The following is a 20,130-nucleotide window of genomic DNA, read 5'->3' as shown; positions in this document are numbered from 1 at the left end:
GACGACCAATGTCAGAGCGGCATAGACTAAGGTTCCATTATTAAAGTGGCCAATGATTTCAAGTCTATGTATATAGGGCAGCAGCCTCTAATGCGCTAGTGATGGCTATTTAACAGTCTGATGGCTGTGAGATAGATGCTGTTTTTCAGTCTCTCGGTCCCAGGTTTGATGCACCTGTACTGACCTCGCCTTCTGGATGATAGCGGGGTGAACAGGCAGTTGTTGTCCTTTATGGCCGCTTTGGCCTTCCTGTGACATTGGGTGTTGTAGGTGTCCTGGAGGGCAGGTTGTTTGCCTCCGGTGATGCGTTGGGCAGACCGTACCACCCTCTGGAGAGCCCTGTGGTTGTGGGTGGTGCAGTTGCCGTACCATGCTGTGATACAGCCCGACAAGATGCTCTCAATTGTGATTCTGTAAAAGTTTATGAGGGTTTTAGGTGCCAAGCCAAATTTCTTCAGCCTCCTGAGGTTGAAGAGGCACTGTTGCACCTTCTTCACCACGCTGTCTGTGTGGGTGGACCATCTATTTTCTCAGTGATGTGTGCGCAGAGGGACTTGAAAGCGCTCCACCTTCTTACATTTACATTACATTTAAGTCATTTAGCAGACGCTCTTATCCAGAGCGACTTACAAATTGGTGCATTCACCTTATGACATCCAGTGGAACAGCCACTTTACAATAGTGCATCTAAATCTTTTAGGGGGGTGAGAAGGATTACTTATCCTATCCTAGGTATTCCTTAAAGAGGTGGGGTTTCAGGTGTCTCCGGAAGGTGGTGATTGACTCCGCTGTCCTGGCGTCGTGAGGGAGTTTGTTCCACCATTGGGGGCCAGAGCAGCGAACAGTTTTGACTGGGCTGAGAGGGAACTGTACTTCCTCAGTGGTAGGGAGGCGAGCAGGCCAGAGGTGGATGAACGCAGTGCCCTTGTTTGGGTGTAGGGCCTGATCAGAGCCTGGAGGTACTGAGGTGCCGTTCCCCTCACAGCTCCGTAGGCAAGCACCATGGTCTTGTAGCGGATGCGAGCTTCAACTGGAAGCCAGTGGAGAGAGCGGAGGAGCGGGGTGACGTGAGAGAAACTTGGGAAGGTTGAACACCAGACGGGCTGCGGCGTTCTGGATGAGTTGTAGGGGTTTAATGGCACAGGCAGGGAGCCCAGCCAACAGCGAGTTGCAGTAATCCAGACGGGAGATGACAAGTGCCTGGATTAGGACCTGCGCCGCTTCCTGTGTGAGTCAGGGTCGTACTCTGCGGATGTTGTAGAGCATGAACCTACAGGAACGGGCCACCGCCTTGATGTTAGTTGAGAACGACAGGGTGTTGTCCAGGATCACGCCAAGGTTCTTAGCGCTCTGGGAGGAGGACACAATGGAGTTGTCAACCTATTCTTCACTGCAGTCCCGTCAATGTGGATAGGGGGATGCTCCCTCTGCTGTTTCCCGAAGTCCACAATCTGCTCCTTTGTTTTGTTGAAGTTGAGTGAGAGGTTATTTTCCTAGCATCACACCTCCTCCCTATAGGCTGTCTCATCATTGTTGGTAATCAGGCCTACTACTGTTGTGTTGTCTGCAAACTTGATGATTGAATTGGAGGCGTGCGTGGCCACGCAGTCATGGGTGAACAGGGAGTACAGAAGGGGGCTGAGCACACACCCTTGTGGGGCCCCAGTGTTGAGGATCAGAGAAGTGGAGGTGTTGTTTCCTACGTTCACTACCTGGAGGCGGACCCAGTTACACAGGGCAGGGTTCAGACCCAGGGCCCCAAGCTTAATGATGATCTCGGAGGGTACTATAGTATATGGTGTTGAATGCTGAGTTTTTTTTTACTGTTGTTAATTCCTAAAATTACTGTATAAAATACACTTTCCCATTACGGTATGGGTTGAAATCTAGGATTATGAACAAAAATATAAACTCAACATGTAGTGTTGGTCCCATGTTTCATGAGCTGAAATAAAAGATTCCAGAAATCTTCCATACACATAAAAATACTATCTCTCTCAAATGTTGTACACAAATTTGTTTACATCCCTGTTAGTGAGCATTTCTCCTTTGCCAAGATAATCTGTCCACCTGACAGGTGTGGCATATCAAGAATCTTATTAAACAACATGATCCTTGCGCAGGTGCACCTTGTGCTGGGGACAATAAAAGACCACTCTAAAATGAACGGTTTAGTCACACTACACAATTATATATATGTCACAAGTTTTGAGGGAGTGTGCAATTGGCATGCTGACTGCAGGAATGTCCTCCAGAGCTGTTGCCAGAGATTTTAATCTTAATTTCTCTAACATAAACTGCCCCCCACATAGTTTTCAAGAATTTGGCAGTACGTCCAATCAGCCTCACAACCGCAGACCACATACGAGATCCTGAGGCCCGTTCATCCGCTGCAATCACCTCATGTTTCAGCATGATAATGCAAGGCCCCAATGTCACAGGGCTCTGTACACAAATGTTCCAGTTCTTCTATGGCCTGCATACTCACCAGACATGTCACCCATTGAGCATGTTTGGGATGCCATGGATCGAAGTGTACAACACGGTGTTCCAGTTCCCGCCAATATCCAGCAACTTCACACAGCTATTGAAGGGAAGGGGTACAACATTCTACAGTCCACAATCAACAACCTGACCAACTCTATGTGAAGGAGATGTGTCGCACTACATGAGGGAAATGGTGGTCCCACCAGATTCTGACTGATTTTCTGATCCATGCCCCTACCTTTTAAAAATATCTGTGACCGACAGATGCATATCTGTTTTCCCAGTCATGTGAATTCCATACATTAGGGCCTAAGGAATGTATTTCAATTGACTGATTTCCTTATATAAACTGTAACTCAGTAAAATCTCTGTCTCTCTACACACACACACACACACACACACACACACACACACACACTCCTCTTATTGTCTCTGCACACATGCACATACGTACAGTACACAATCAACACTCACCTCTCTCTCCAACAAACTTGTGTGTGGTCTAATGCATTTAGAGACACATTCCTTTGTCTAACATACCACTCAAAATCAATACACACCTCAAGGTGGATGAGAAACATTTGATGCTTGTCTCTGGAAATCAAACCCTGAACAAAAAGGGTTATTGATGCTATAATTATTTACTGTCTTCAAAATTGAGGTTTAATCAATTTAAAAAGCCTGGAACTCACTTACCTTGAGAATATGATTGTGGTGGTGATGATATGTTTTCTCAGATTTTCTGTTATCCTGATAGGCTTATCAGATGTGTGGTACCTGTAGCTATAAAAGGTTTTTTAGTCTACATGAAACATCAAAGACGCATAGAAATCAGCTGAATAATAAGCCTTGCTGAGTGGCCAGCTGTTTCCATTGAAGCCAGATAAGAATGGTTCTGTCCTGGTGGCCTGCTGCACATGTAATATGATTTTAGGGTTTCATTGAGGAAGAGTCAACATGAAGGGAGGTTATTATTTGAAGAGGGAAAAGTATTTTTTCTTAGTTGTATCTGTCAGCATTGTGCAGCATATCACCCAAAGCCCCTTTTAATCCTCTGACCTCATTCCTTTGTTTTTCTTCAGTGAGGCACATTAAATTGGTTGTGTTGGTCAGCTGGGTATCTGTCCTGGTGCCAGATGAGGACACTCTCGAGACGGTGGCCAAAAAAATTCCCTTATTTTCCTTCCCCTTATCTGTGTTGGTGTCAGCAAGTAGGGATCAAATTACGTCTTGGAAAGTCTGTATGCCACATCCTTTGTCTCTATATGATATCTCTGAAACGTGTGAATGACAATTACTTAATGTGAACATTTTTGTACTGTCAGTGTTTGAAAGGTAATACTTCACTTTCATTCACCTTATGACAACTTCATAACAGTTTTGGCACATTTTTTAAGTAAAAGCATATTGTCATCATAGTCATTGTCTTGAACAAGCAAACATTTATGGTTGTCAACACAGAGGCCTTTGACAACCATTGAGTAATGAGTTTCAATTGAGCTGCCCCTCTATCAATTAGAACAGAGCTGTGCTGTTTACTCAATGGCTTGGAAATCAATATCTCTCCTCTGTTTGACCAACTTTCAATATTTATTTATTTGTCTGTATTGGTTTAGATAGCTGAAAAAAAAGAAAAAACAGCAGACTGCTCTTGTCAGTAATACTTTGTTTATTCGGCGTATGTGTCGGCCTATTGGCCTTCATCAGAGGGTTTAGAAAACCTGTTTTTAAAAAGATGTGGCCTTTAAAATGCTGAGGTATATTAATGGCCTTGTTCTTTCTCTCCCAGTTTTACTCTCTTTATATTTAAAACTAGTTCTCTGGATTATGTCTGTTGGTCTCTCTCTCTATCTCTATTTTCACTCGCTCAGCCTCTCTCTCCCTTATTCTTCTAAAAGAGCATATTTTCTCCTTTTAAGGAAGACAGACCGTGTTCAGTCCCCAAACCTGACTGAGTGTGTGTATCTTCCCTTCCAATGGAGAGAAAGAGAAGAGGAAGGAGAGGAGGAGGAGAGGAGGTTGGGTGTGTAATGGGGTGGCTGGCTAGAGTATAGAGGACATGAAACAGAGAGATGTTACTGGACTGCAGGCTCCTTCACTCTGGGGTCCGTAGTGTAGTAGGGAGGCCAGGAACCCTCACTCCTTTCCTGGGTGTAAATCTGTCAAAGTCAGGGTTAGGGTTAAGGAGAGAAGCTTCTGGAGGTATGCTAAAATGTTACCCCTCCCTACTGTGCTTCTCTTTACTCTCTCATGGTTACGATTAAAGAGTAGATTGAAATATAGTGTTGTTTTTAAAGTATGCTCCTTTTATACCTTCATAACATCTAAAAAGGATAGGCATAAAATGTATGCACGCATGACTGTAAGTAAGTCACTTTGGATAAAAGTGTCTGCTAAATTACACATATTATTGTATTATATTTTGTCAGTCTGGCTGTATGTGGTCACTCCTAAAGAGGAAAGGGGACTACCTAGTCAGTTGTACAACTGAATGCCTTCAACTGAAATGTGTTTTCAGCATTTAACCCAACCCCTCTGACTTCCACATCTTCGGCACCCAGGGAACAGTGGGTTAACTGTCTTGCTCAGGGCCAGAATGACAGAACGGGGATTCGATCCAGCAACCTTTTAGTTACTGGCCCAACACTCTAACCACTAGGCTAGGAACAGAGGGGTGTTTGGTGGTGTGTTGCCACAGAATTCTGGGCGGGACTTTAGAAGCTCGGGCAACACTTCAAACCGTCTCCCTTTTGTGAGTTCTATTCTCAGCATCCTTTGAGAGGTAGAAAGGGTTTCCTGTCCCTATTTTATCCAAGCTTCTCTTTGAAGACAGCAGTTCTCGTTGGATTAACCCTGTTACATGTGATTAGCCTCTTTTACAGAATTGGATGATAGAGAGCCGCATGACACTACACTGTCTGCTTCCCTGTGGAAGGATTTCAGCACATAACAGACACAGAACATCTCAGTATACAGCACATTACACCCAATCTTGTCTAATCTAATTCTATGTTCTGTTCAAAAGGAGTGCACTAGGGAATAGGGTTTTATTTGACGGAATCAGGTGCAAAATTGTGGTGTTTAGGTGCAGAATGTGAGCTGGGACCATGGATATTAACAAGATGCTAACTAACACTGACATATAAACAGAGACTCTTAAAATAAAAAACAATAATATCAATAGTATTATCCAAAATGCACCTTCACAGGTATTTAATCTGATGGGTTCTGATTTATAAACTTCAAAAATAGTTAATCATCAGGTATCCTATGGAAAGGAGAAGGGCCACAGTCTGGTTGTTACACCAGAAGTTAATGGTTGTCTGTAGGAGGAATGCATATGGTGGAGTCAATTAAGGTTGGATATGAGCCAGGGGATTGGAATGTTACTGTGTGAGGGATAGGCAATCACATGGTTGTGGTCACTGATAAGGGTGGAGAGTTGTGGATTAGAGAGGAATGGTGGCCGAGGTCAGGTCAGGTCACATTAAGGGAGAAGGAGCAGTTTATTACCCACATCACTTAACTTCCTGCCTAGCAATAAATAATTAATGTTTAGAGGGAAGGAGGAGACTTAATCTAAATTGGGGTATATATACACTTGTGCTGTTGGGAACACCATCTTGGTCTGTTCAGCTGTCTGACCCATTGGGTGAATAAACTTGGTTTGAGCTTTTAATAGTTTTTACCCTGTCATTTAGAACCGAACACATCAATTAAATGTCACTCTATAATCGGATCACTCACAATAATTTAAACGTGAATGTTCAATACCATAGTACATTTCAACATATGAGGACATAATATTACATAAAAAGCATTTAACGAATAACGATTATGAAAATAGCCCTCAACATTCTAATTACTGAGCGTGCGTGCCGGTCACATTCGCATAGTTATCCATAATGAGAACGTGCAGTTCACTCACACAATCCGCAGTGGTGAGTAGGGGCTGGCGATACAATACTTTAAACTCTATCAAACAATGTTTATATTTCTTCTCGTGCGTGATATTTTGTGAAATAACTGTTGGACATGTTAAGCGATAGGAATATGTTTGAAAATGCTAGCAAAATGAACAAACAGCAATGATTTGCAAATTGTGGTTGGCGCCAGATGAGGGAAATGCGTTGGAGTGGAATGTCAGAAGTGTCATTACACTCCTCTTTGGGTGCTATACCTCAAGCTCACCTATGGGTTTCTGCATTACCCCCCGGTTCCTGCACTGCTCCCCCTCCCTGCATATTTGCCCTCCTTCCTCTTCCCATTTTCCCCCCCTCGTTTACTTTCTTCTCAATGGTCAACCTCTATGTACATTTCACTTTCTCTCCATCTGTCACTTTTTCTGAACCTCATTCTGAGAAAATACTAAATCAACAAACTGTTCTCTGCAAACTCATGTCTGAAAGGATTGTACAGATTTTGGGCATTTGTTCAGCTTGGCTCTGCCTAAATTGACATCCCTCCCTGTCCCCATCTCTTTTGATATGACTATGTTATTCTCTCTGGCTTTCTTTGAATTTAGCTTCTAAAGCAGCTGGGAAAATGAGGCAGTTTAGAATAGAAAACTTTGTATTAGCCTTGTACTCTGTGTTTTTTGGTTCATGCAAACACCAGGGGTGTAGGCCTATTCACTAACAAACAAACAGAACGGAAGCAAACAGAACATAACAGGGACGGAATTTATCCAATATAAATATTTGTTTTCTGTGCAAAACATTTTCTGTATTTTACTTCTTCGGGATTGGTGTCCCTTCCACAGGACGGTTGAGCTAATGTAGGCTAATGCGATTAGCATGAGGTTGTAAGTAGCAAGAACATTTCCCAGGACATAGACATATCTGATATTGGCGGAAAGCTTAAATTCTTGTTAATCTAACTGCACTGTCCACTATTACAGTGAAAGTATACCATGCTATTGTTTTATTTTTATTTTATTTAGTTTTTTTTAACCTTTAACTAGGCAAGTCAGTTATTAAGAACAAATTCTTATTTTCAATGACGGCCTGTTTGAGGAGAGCGCACAATTTTGAACATGAAAAGTTATTAATAAACAAATTAGGCACACTTGGACAGTCTTAATACCAAATTTTGAACAGAAATACAATGATTAATTGGATCCGTCAAAAACTTTGCACATACACTGCTGCCATCTATTGGCCAAAATCTAAATTGCAACTGGGCTGGAATAATACATTATGGCCTTTCTCTTGCATTTCAAAGATGGTACAAAAAAATACAAAAGAAAGGTTGTTTTTTGCTTTGTATTATCTTTTACCAGATCTATTGTGTCATATTCTCCTATGTTCCTTTCACACTTCCACAAACTTCAAAGTGTTTCCTTTCAAATGCTACCAAGAATATACATATCCTTGCTTCAGGGCCTGAGCTACAGACAGTTAGATTTGGGTATGTCATTTTAGGCTAAAATTGAAAAAAAGGGGTGGATCCTTAAGAGGTTTTAACTGTTTCAGTTGCAAAACACTTTGCTACGGTGTGTGACTAATGAATACACCCCTGACATTTATTATTTATTTGGCTCATACTATCCCTTAGCAAGAGGTTGCACAGCATATTTGTAGCATAAAATAACTGTGTTCACATCTCTTAAACGAGCTATGTGGATTACCATTGTAGAAAAGTCTAAGCAAATTAGTCTTTACAAAGTGTATTTTTAATAAGATCAATCCACTTCTGTTCGGCATTGATTTCCTGTGTTTCTTGTCCCAGCTGTTGAAGCCAATCAAATACTTGTCACCTTGAAACCACAGAATTGAGAACATGTTTTTTTAATGGGTTATTTCCTGAAAATTCATTTGAAAAAGGATTTCAAATTCAGCAGGCTCAAAATACACCACAGTAGACATTGAATCTAAATTAAGTCAACTTTTTGTAGGGTATTATGCAATCGTTATGTGTTTCCACCTTGCTTTTTTAGGCACATTAAGGTGTAAAAAAGAGGCGAAGAAATGGCTAGAGGGTATCCACTCCACCTAAACAATGCTAAGGAAAACACAAATTCCTTACAATTACATATTACCATATTAATCCCATTTTCCCTACTTCCTCCTCCTCTAACCCCCAGGTCTAAGGACCTGATCAAGGAAGCCATATTGGATAATGACTTCATGAAGAACCTGGAGCTGTCTCAGATCCAGGAGATCGTGGACTGCATGTACCCTGTGGAGTATGGCAAAGACAGCTGTATCATCAAGGAAGGTGACGTGGGCTCACTGGTCTACGTCATGGAAGGTAAATACCGTAGCTTTACTCTCTCCCTGCGTCACACACTGTGATGTGTATGTCTGGTATTGGGGTTGTTTGAAGCTCTTAAATGTTGTTTGAAACAGGAAATGACAAGCATTATTGGGAATTACAGTTACAGTTACAGTTATGAGATCAGGGCTTGACCCCTCTGTCCAAACTGGATCTCAAGGGATTTTGGAATGTGCCATTTAGTTTAATGCTTTACCACAATGACATTGTGTTAAAAAAGTCCTACACAAATAAAACCTTCACAGAGCACTTTTCCCTTTCCGTAATCACCACAGGCTTGACTTCTAGGATTCTGGAATGGGGCAATTTAGACAAATGTTTGTGTCTAAAATTTTAGGAAAGATAAGTGAATTTAAGTGATCTTGTCAATGAAAAAGCCACTGCCCTGCACTATAAACCTCTACCGACCCTTAGCAATAGTAATTTGAAACATTATTAAATATCTGTTTGCAATAGTGTTATCTTTGCTTGTCTATGGGGGATACTACTCAGAGATAAATGTGTGTGTGTAATAGTTAGTGTGGCATTTAAAGTTAATTAGAGCGATTATTGATTGACGCCAGTGGAGGAGCAGCCCACTGATTTAAATTATGTCATCTGCAGCAGCTTTTATGGATTCTAGGTGCCTTATTTGATAAACATTTGGTAAGATTTTTAATTTATTTTTGTCATGCAGTAAACATTGTGTTGTCAATTTAAATGAACCCAAACAGGCTTTTGCTCTCTTTAGATCTGGAATCCCCATCACGGCCAATGCTGACTGAATATATTTGACAATATAAAATCAATACAGTCAGAACATCTCTGAAATAGCAGCACATAGTGTACATGAATTGAGTATATTGGGGAAAAAAGTCTGGTACACATTTCTATTGTGGTCCTCTAGCTCGGCTAATCCTCTCCACCTGTAAAGACGAGTGGCATGTGTTGAAGGAAGCACACTATGTTGACTGAGCTGTCTCATTGTCACTGACACAGTGTCACTGACATTGACGGCTCTTCAACAGGAAGGCTGCTAAAATAAACTCCTCACATGTTACTTTGAGTTTAGGAGAGACAGCTCGTTTCTTCGCCTGTGGACTTATAATATGAACACCTCAAGAGGTAGATATCAGCACTGCGGCATTTAAAGTTGATTATGTATATGAGAAGGTTAGCCTTCATCAGATTGACAGCATCAGCGAGATTGTGGGTGTGCAGATGTTTTCAGATTGTATTGTTTATATATAGGATGGGTGTGTGTGATGTAGGTGGAATCTACTCAGGGGTAATTTGCCTCAAGGTGGGCTGTGTATAGATAGGGCATTGGGCCACCACGGGCTGCCAGAATAGCTTCAATGCACCTTAGCATAGATTCTACAAGTGTCTGGAACTCTATTTGAGGGATGCGACACCATATGTCCATGGGGAATTTCATAATTTGGTGTTTTACACACACACTCGCGCGGACACACACACCCTTTAATTAACCCCCCCTATATGCTTATTTGAGACCCCTCTTTCAAAGTCTCTGTGATCCCTTCTTCTAGGCATGGTAGCCAAAATAATGGGCAAGAGGGCATTTGTATACATGACCCCAAGCATGATGTGATGTTACTTGCTTAATTAACTCAGGAATAGCACCTGTGTGGAAGGACCAGCTTTCAACATAATCAGCACCCCTCATTTACTGAAGTGTTTCCTTTATTTTGGCAGTTACATGTACCTCATTGATCAATACCACCTATACTTTCCCATTAGTTTGACTTAGACACCAAACTAGTTCTGAAATCAAGACACACACACACACACACACACACACACACACACACACACACACACTAGTGTGTATGTATTTATGTGTCTGCATTTTTCACTGTGTGTGTGGTATTCGATATCACCATCTGCATCAATAGAGTTGGATCTCCTGTTGAGTGCAAGTGTCTCCCTCACCACATGATAATACATCTCCTCACAGGATGGACACATTCAGACAGATGATGTGGAGCATGCTTCAGAGGGTTTGTTTGGAGACTGGGTTTTTCTCAGTGACAAACACATAGTAAAAGGTGCTTTCTCAATAAAAGGTTTATGAATTGGCTTGAGAGGCTTGATACTTTGACATTTAAACGTTTTAAATATAACCTTTATTTGAATGAAAGGCGATTAAAACGGTGTTGGATACAGCCTTTATTTACCCTGCTCCCTCCTTTCATTCAACCACTTCTCAGCTCTTTCTTGACATCTTCAATTTTAATGACTTACCTGAGCTCTTTTGTGTGTAGGAGACCTCTCCTAACCTTCTGTCCTTACTTCAGCTGTAGGTTTCTACCTATACTCAATCTGCTCCAGTGGTAAATGTTAGGAGTTTCACCCTGAGGTCAAGAGCGTTGATTTAAGTGGGAAAAGGTCCAGTCTGTGACCTTTAAGCAGGACTGTCGACAGGACTGCTGGCCGTGGCCTTGCCAAGCCTTTGACAGCCAGCATCCTCTGGCCTTTATTTCTGCTGTCAGTAGCTATGTTTCCATTAACTTGTCCAATGATTTTTTTTGTCGACATTTAGAAACTTTGCATAGAAAATAGATTTGAAAATTGCCTGCTATGGTGCGTTCCCTTTAACTATCTTTGCTTTGATAAAAACAGCTGGACATAGTGATGTAAAAGCCAGCAGATAAATTGCAATAATTTACAAATATTTGCCATGTTCTAATAATTCTCATGTGCCAATTTATCTTCACGGCCCATGCCATGGGGAAACTTGTCCTCCTGTAGATCTGCACTAATTGGATGGGGAAACTTGCCCTCCTGTAGATCTGCACTAATTGGATGGGGAAACTTGCATCCAGCCATCCAGAAAAGCAAGGCAAATTCATTCATCCATTCTTTAAAGTCAGGACAAGGATCCTGCAAAGAAAGATCATTTTTATAGTTGAAAGTATATTTAGCAGGCAGTAGGCATTTAGAATTAAATGTGGAGTGGAGCTTCATACCGACGTCTTGACATCCATCATGTGTTCTGCGTACCTTCAAATCATAATTTATTTCGAAAAACACAGTTTCTCTCATCATTTGTCAGAATAAAAGTAAACAAAACCCACCCATGTCAAATGGATAAAAATGTTGTTGATCTTTTGAAAACGTCTCCTATATCTGCAGTTTACAATGCTTTTGTCGAATAAACCTGGGTCAATGGAAACCTGCCTATGTCACGCCCTGGTCTAAGTATTTTGTGTTTTCTTTATTATTTTGGTCAGGCCCGGGTGTGACATGGGTTTATTATGTGGTGTATTTAGTCCTGTTTTTTTTTGTAGGTATTTGGATTGTGGTATAGTGGGGTTTTCTAGAAAAGTCTATGGTTGCCTGAAGTGGTTCTCAATCAGAGGCAGGTGTTTATCGTTGTCTCTGATTGGGAACCATATTTAGGCAGCCATATTTTTTTTGAGTGTTTCGTGGATGATTGTTCCTGTTCCTGTGTTACTTTGCACTAGTATAGGCTGTTTCGGTTTTCGTGTTACTGTTTTTGTATTGTTCGGGTTTATTCGTTATTAAACATGTATGAAAATTACCACACTAAAATTTTGGTCCGATCCTTGCTGCACCTCTTCGTCAGAGGAGGAGATAGAAGAAAACCGTAACAGCCTACTGGTGTAACTCAATTGTATCAGTGTTTGTGACTAACCGTTAGCCCCGGGGTAGCCACTCTCCAGCAGGGGATAGCTCATCAGCATAAAATCAAATCATAGTTTATTTGTCACGTGCGCCGAATACAACAACCTTACAGTGAAACTCGTACTTACAGGCTCTAACCAATAGTTCAAAGAAGATATTAGGTGAACAATAGGTAGGTAAAGAAATAAAACAACAGTAAAAAGACAGGCTATATACAGTAGCGAGGCTATATACAGTAGCGAGGCTACATACAGACATCGGTTAGACAGGCTGATTGAGGTAGTATCTACATGTAGATATGGTTAAAGTGACTATGCATATATGATGAACAGAGAGCAGCAGTAGCGTAAAATAGGGGTTGGCGGGTGGTGGGCGGGACACAATGCAGATAGCCCGGGTAGCCACTTTGCGGGAGCACTGGTTGGTCGGTCCAATTGAGGTAGTATGTACATGAATGTATAGTTAAAGTGACTATGCATATATGATTAACAGAGAGTAGCAGCAGCGTAAAAAGAGGGGTGGGTGGTTGGGGGGGCACACAATGCAAATAGTCTGGGTAGCCATTTGATTACCTGTTCAGGAGTCTTATGGTTTGGGGGTAAAAACTGTTGAGAAGTCTTTTTGTCCTAGACTTGGCACTCTGGTACCGCTTGCCATGCAGTAGTAGAGAGAACAGTCTATGACTGGGGTGGCTGGGGTATTTGACCATTTTTAGGGCCTTCCTCTGACACCGCCTGGTGTAGAGGTCCTGGATGGCAGGCAGCTTAGCCCCAGTGATGTACTGGGCCGTACGCACTACCCTCTTTAATGCCTTGAGGTCAGGATGGGGAGTGTACATTCAGCCCTTTAAAATGGAACCAGTTTTTTGAGGATTGAATAGTTGCAGAACTTGGGCTGAGGTAAACTTACTGTGCTGTTAATTTGATGAATAATGGCCTAAATGAATGAGTTTGACATAAGTCTCTGGTCCAGTGTAGTTGACATGGAGCTGCTCTTGAACACTGGGGGTTCTGATTGGGTGATTGGGATCTGAACGCTCTTATAGGTTGATAATGGGGATAATAATGGAGGTAATTAGATCCCATTATTATCAAGTGTTTCCTTGACAATGCAATTTACAACTCCCATTAAGTTATAAATCTGTTATAATCATACATACATTTCTCACTTACTTAGAGGGCCTCAGCTGAATCCGTCTCTCTTGATCCCAAGTTTGTCCAGACTTTCCCTTCTTTCCCTCTTTTCAAAATTTCTATGAGACTAGTTCAAATCTACACTATTGGATTCAGGGGATTTAAAGTTAATGGCATATCCTGAGGGATTTAGCATTGTGTTGACACAAATCGGACACACTCCCCTATTATGTTTTTCTACCACACTTTAAGAAATGAGAAATGTTGCATTGTGATGTATTGGTTCCTATTAGAGTTCAGTTGTTGGATTGAAGGTCTGTTTTAGATGTCACCACCACGTTCAGAACCAGTCAGATAAAAACTGACACACTTTGGCAAATAATACACACTGTCTGAGGCTTATGCATAGTCCTTTGAAAGACGTCAAATAACAGAGCATTTGCATTTTTGTTGTTGTTCCTTTTCTCTAAGTCTTCCGAAAGGTCAACTTTGCTTGACGCATGATTGTATTGTTAATGTTGTGAAATACCTTAAGTTTTCCTATGACACTCTAGTTGATATTGTGCTGATATACCCCAATTCATATGTGCTCTCCTTAACCTGTTGCGACGAGCAATCCCGTATCCGGGAGCGTAATTATAGCCTCAAGCTCATTACCATAACGCAACGTTAACTATTCATGAAAAGCGCAAATTAAATTAAATAAATATATTGGCTCACAAACTTAGCCTTTTGTTAACAACACTGTCATCTCAGATTTTCAAAAAATGCTTTTCAACCATAGCTACACAAGCATTTGTGTAAGAGTATTGATAGCTAGCATAGCATTAAGCCTAGCATTCAGCAGGCAACATTTTCACAAAAACAAGAAAAGCATTCAAATAAAATAATTTACCTTTGAAGAACTTCGGATGTTTTCAATGAGGAGACTCTCAGTTAGATAGCAAATGTTCCGTTTTTCCAAAAAGATTATTTGTGTAGGAGAAATCGCTCCGTTTTGTTCATCACGTTTGGCTAAGAAAAACCCCCGAAAATTCAGTCATTACAACGGCAAACTTTTTTCCAAATTAACTCCATAATATCGACAGAAACAGGGCAAACGTTGTTTAGAATCAATCCTCAAGGTGTTTTTCACATCTATTCGATGATAAATCACTCGTGGCAGTTTGGTTTCTCCTCTGAACAAAATGGAAAAATGCACGCACCTGGAGATTACGCAATAGTTTCGACGGAGGACACAGAGCGGACACCTGGTAAATGTAGTCTCTTATGGTCAATTTTCCAATGATATGCCTACAAATACGTCACAATGCTGCAGACACCTTGGGGAAACGACAGAAAGTGTAGGCTCATTCCTTGCGCCTTGCGCATTCACAGCCATATAACGAGACATTGGAACACAGCGCATTCAAAATCTGGCTCACTTCCTGTATGAAATCTCATCTTGGTTTCGCCTGTAGCATTAGTTCTGTGGCACTCACAGACAATATCTTTGCAGTTTTGGAAACGTCAGAGTGTTTTCTTTCCAAAGCTGTCAATTATATGCATAGTCGAGCATCTTTTTGTGACAAAATATCTTGTTTAAAACGGGAACGTTTTTCATCCAAAAAGGAAATACTGCCCCCAGAGGTTCAAGAGGTTAACTTTTCCTTTTCTAGTTTTTGTTTGCATATTAATCTAATATAAAAACAATCAGAAAATGATGCAGGTGTTTACTTTTTTTCCACTTTTTATTCTATGATGCATATTTGATCAATGTGATAGGCTACACCCCTTAGTTTCCCTGCCATCCCCTCCCCTCCATGTCACCTTATAGGCTACTTGATCTCATAGACTCAATGCAATTGACTTGAAATGCCAAAAGACAAATACTTGTTCCTGTACACTATTATGTGTGATATTCGCTGTCATAAATGATGTATTTGTGTAGCTGAACTTGAATTGTTTAAAGAAATGATGAAAGAGATTGGTGTGTTTTTTAAAATGATTTTATCATGGCATGGGGTTGTTCATTGAGAGACATCAATTTGTTTAAAATCTATCACTTTATATTTTTGAGAAAAACGCTATGTATCTGTCACGTTCTGACCTTAGTTCCTTTGTTTTGTTTTTGTTTTAGTATGGTCAGGGTGTGAGTTGGGGTGGGCAGTCTATGTTCCTTTTTCTATAATTTGGGATTTCTGTGTTTGGCCTGGTATGGTTCTCAATCAGAGGCAGCTGTCAATCGTTGTCCCTGATTGAGAACAATACTTAGGTAGCCTGGTTTCACTTTTGAGTTGTAGGTGATCATTTTCCGTGTCAGTGTTTGTTCCACACGGGACTGTTTTGTTTGTTTCGTTCATTCTCTCGTTATTTTACTGTTCAGGCAAATAAACAAGATGAACACTTACCACGCTGCGCATTGGTCCTCCGATCCTTCCTACTACTCCTCCTTGTCAGAGGAGTGTGACAGTATCTGCCTCTCTCAGATAAATAAGTAATACTGCAAGGTTTTGCACAGTCAAATATAACAAATGACTACATTTTTAATAAAGAACTGTCAAATGATACATCAATATTTAAAAATAATTATTCAAAACTAACGGTTTTCTTGTGTCGAATGAGAGGCGGACCAAAACGCAGCGTGGTTATTATTCATGGTTCTTTAATAAAGATACTATACATGAACAGACTAACAAAACCAAGAAATGTGAAAAACCAAAACAGCCCTATCTGGTGCAAACACAGAGACAGGAACAATCACCCACAAAACAGGAACAATCACCCACAAAACACCAAACAGGCTACCTAAATATGATTCCCAATCAGAGACAATGACTAACACCTGCCTCTGAGAACCATATCAGGCCAAACACAGAAACAGAAAACATAGAATGCCCACTCAGATCACACCCTGACCAAACAAAACATAGAAGTATACAAAGCAAACTATGGTCAGGGTGTGACAAAACAGTAATATGAGCTCTGTATGTAAAACATTTACGTTTGACATTTTAGTCATTCAGCAGATGCTCTTATCCAGAGTCTATTCATCATAAGATAGCTGCAGTATGGGAGACAACCACATATCAAACTCAAATATACAGGATATGAACATTCCAGCGCAGCTTAACAATCTCAATAATGGTAGCATTTAGTAAAAAAATCAAACGTATTTTCATACACAACTATAAATTAAAAATCTGAGAACAGTAATATTTTACAAACATGAAACAATCATTTCTGATGAGAAAACACACATGTGAGTAATTGGTGGATATTTGTTGTTAGATGTAGGTTTTCATGGAGTCAACCTTGCCATTGAGCACCAAGCCCAACTCTCTAAAAGGCACACAAACCAATTTATCACAACTCAGTGAAGTGAAGACAACCCTGGCTTCAAGCTCTAAATGAATCTCAGAGAACACCACCCAATTAAGTTTAATGTCTTTACTTACAGCATGTTTTAAGACATACAAATATTTGATAAAATATGTGAAATGTCCAGATCGGGCTTAATGGGTACCAAGTGTACCCTTTAAGCCCATGGGTTTTCCAAATAAGTCCATCTCTTAAATAATACTTTTAAATTCATTTCCATATGTTCAAAACTTACAAACGGACATTTCTTATGTAAAATGTGATTATATTAATCTAAAGTTAATAAAATAAACAGATCAATACTATTCATAATAGAAGTAGCAATCATAACAGGGGGGTGTCCAATCATATCCATAGAGATAAATGTGGAATTAGAATTTTGTTATTGCCGACCACCTGATTCAACTAATCAACTAATCATAGACTTGAATCTAGACACGATTAGTTGAATCAGGTGTGTTATTGCTTGGCCATGGATTAAGGCAGCCCCTCACACCTCTCTGATGCATGCAGAAGACAGATTCCAGTTGAATATATTCAGTTGTGAAACTGACTAAGTATCCCCTTTCCATTTCCACAAACCTGCACCCACACTGGCCCTCTGTGGATAAGAAGCCATACAACAAAGTCCATAACAAAGTCCATAACACATACAGAAAAAAAACACATTTCAATGAGTTATCTGAAAGTTGATTCATATTTGCTGTACTGCAATTTTTAAAAATTAGTTCAACTTGTCTTCCTAAAGCCTATCTGAAGACAGTTTCAAATCTCCCTCTCTACTGTGTGTTAAAAAGGTAAATGTGGTGGACCAAAAAACAGAATCACCTGGAAGAATGAAAGACAATGCCCCCACCAAGAAGTGCATGAGTAGTCGCCTATTTTGTTAGCATTTAATCCACCACTTGTAAGTCTTTACTCCCTAATATCCCTCAAGCCTGATGTAATCATTCTCTCTGCATCAATGGCTACCTGTCCACTCCAAACGTCTTGGTGAGAGTACAGGCGTTTTTTAATGGTTTCTAATCTTGGTAAAGCCACCATGGCTAGATGTACAATATGCATACAGTGCCTTCAGAAAGTATTCAGACCCCTTGACTTTTTCCACAATTTGTCACGCTACAGCCTTATTCTAATTTTAAAAATATATTTTTTAATCCTCAGCAATCTACACACAATACCCCATAATGACAAGGCGAGAACAGGTTTTTAGAAATTCTTGCAAATGTATTAAGAATAAAAAAACATATTTATATACAGTACCAGTCAAAAGTTTGGACACACCTACTCATTCAAAGTTCATTTTTATTTTTTACTAATTTCTTCATTGTATAATAACATTGAAGTCATCAGATCTATGAAATAACACATATGGAATTATGTAGTAACCCAAAAAGTGTTAAACAAATCTAAATATATTTAACATTCTTCAAAGTAGCCACCCTTTGCCTTGATGACAGCTTTGCACACTCTTGGCATTCTCTCAACCAGTTTCATAAACTGGTTGAAATTATAGTTTATTAACAAGAAATTTGTGGAGTGGTTGAAAAACGAGTTTTAATGACTCCAACCTAAGTGTATGTAAACTTCCGACTTCAACTGTACAGTACCAGTCAAAGGTTTGGTCACCCCCACTCATTCAAGGGTTTTTCTTTATTTTGACCATTTTCTACATTGTAGAATAATAGTGAACACATCAAAACTATGAAATAACACATATGGAACATTCAAAATTATGAAGGGATGGTTCACTCGTCTTTTGAGTGAACTTCTGGAAGTGAATGATGGAAGACAACACACCCCCTTCAACATGCATACTGCAAAAACTAATCTCGTCTCCTCTTCTTATCTTTGGTTGATATGAAAAAACAAACATGGTGGCTTGCACAAACTACCCATTGTCTGATGACTTTAGATTTCTAGAAAGTGTTTTACTCAATTACTTTGCTGAATGGTGAGCTCACCCGTGATGTGATGAATGGTAAATAGTAATTTCTATTAGTTAATTCATATTATTCATTTTTGCGCCGAATACAACAGGTGTAGGTAGAACATACCGTTAAATGCTTACTTACAAGCCCTTAACCAAAAATGCAGTTCAAGAGAGTTAAGAAAATATTTACCAAATAAACGAAAGTAAAAAATAATACAAAGGAACACAATGAAATAACAATAACGAGGCTATATACAGGGGGTACCAGAACTGAGTCAATGTGCAGGAGTGCAGGTTAGTCTACGCAATTTTTACACGTACTGTAGGTAGGGGTAAAGTGACTATGCATTGATAATAAACAGCAGGTAGTAGCCGTGTAAAAACAATTGGGGGGGTCAATGTAAATTGTCCAGGTGGCCATTTCATTAATTGTTCAGCAGTCTTATGGCTTCGGGGTAGAAGCTGTTAAGGGGATTTTTGGTCCTTGACATGGCGTTCCGGTACCACTTGCCGTGCGGTAGCAGAGAGATCAGTCTATGACTTGGGTGACTGGAGTCTTTGACAATTTTTGGGCTTCCCTCTGACCGCCAGGTATATAGGTCCTGGTTGGCAGGAAGCTTGGCCCCAGTGATGTACTGGGCCGTACGCAGTACCCTCTGAGGTGCCTTACGGTCAGATGCCTAGCAGTTTCCATAGCAGGCGGTGATGCAACTGGTCAGGATGTTATTGATGGTGCAGCTGTATATCTTTTTGAGGATCTGGGAACCGATGCAAAATCTTTTCAGTTTCCTGTGGAGGAAAAGGTGTTGTTGTCACCGCTTCACAACTTACTTGGTGTTTTTGGACAATGATAGTTTGTTGGTGATATGGAGAACAAGGAACTTGAAATTCTCGACACTCCCCACTACAGCCTCGTCGATGTGAATCGGGGCGTGTTCGGCCCTCCTTTTCCTGTAGTCCACGATCATCTCCTTTGTCTTGCTCACGTTGAGGGAGAGGTTGTTGTCCTGGCACCACGCTGCCAGGTCTCTGACCTCCTCCCCTATAGGCTGTCTCATTGTTGTCGTTAATCAAGCCTACCAGAAAATGTATCAAATGTATTTATAAAGCCCTTTTTACATCATCCGATATCACAAAGTGCTATACAGAAACCCAGCCTAAAACCCCAAACAGCAAGCAATGCAGATGTAGAAGCACGGTGGCTAGGAAAAACTCCCTAGAAAGGCAGGAACCTAGGAAGAAACCTAGAGGGGAACCGGATTCTGAGGGGTGGCCAGTCCTCTTCTGGCTGTG

General features: G+C 40.5%; 1 protein-coding gene across 2 annotated transcripts in view; it reads left to right on the top strand.

Moving 5' to 3' along the window:
- LOC118369715 (cGMP-dependent protein kinase 1) overlaps positions 1–20,130 on the top strand; it is a 140,670-nt gene that overhangs the window by 22,670 nt on the left and 97,870 nt on the right. For both annotated transcript variants that reach the window (XM_035754346.2, XM_035754345.2), the window contains exon 2: positions 8,573–8,739. In XM_035754346.2, the coding sequence (XP_035610239.1) occupies positions 8,573–8,739 (167 nt within the window). The remainder of the gene's footprint in view (positions 1–8,572; positions 8,740–20,130) is intronic.

The sequence above is a fragment of the Oncorhynchus keta genome, chromosome 36 (assembly GCF_023373465.1).
Source record: "Oncorhynchus keta strain PuntledgeMale-10-30-2019 chromosome 36, Oket_V2, whole genome shotgun sequence".
Classification (NCBI taxonomy): Eukaryota; Metazoa; Chordata; class Actinopteri; order Salmoniformes; family Salmonidae; genus Oncorhynchus; species Oncorhynchus keta.
The sequence above is the reverse complement of the archived record's forward strand: the minus strand, read 5'-3'. Positions and strand labels throughout refer to the sequence as shown.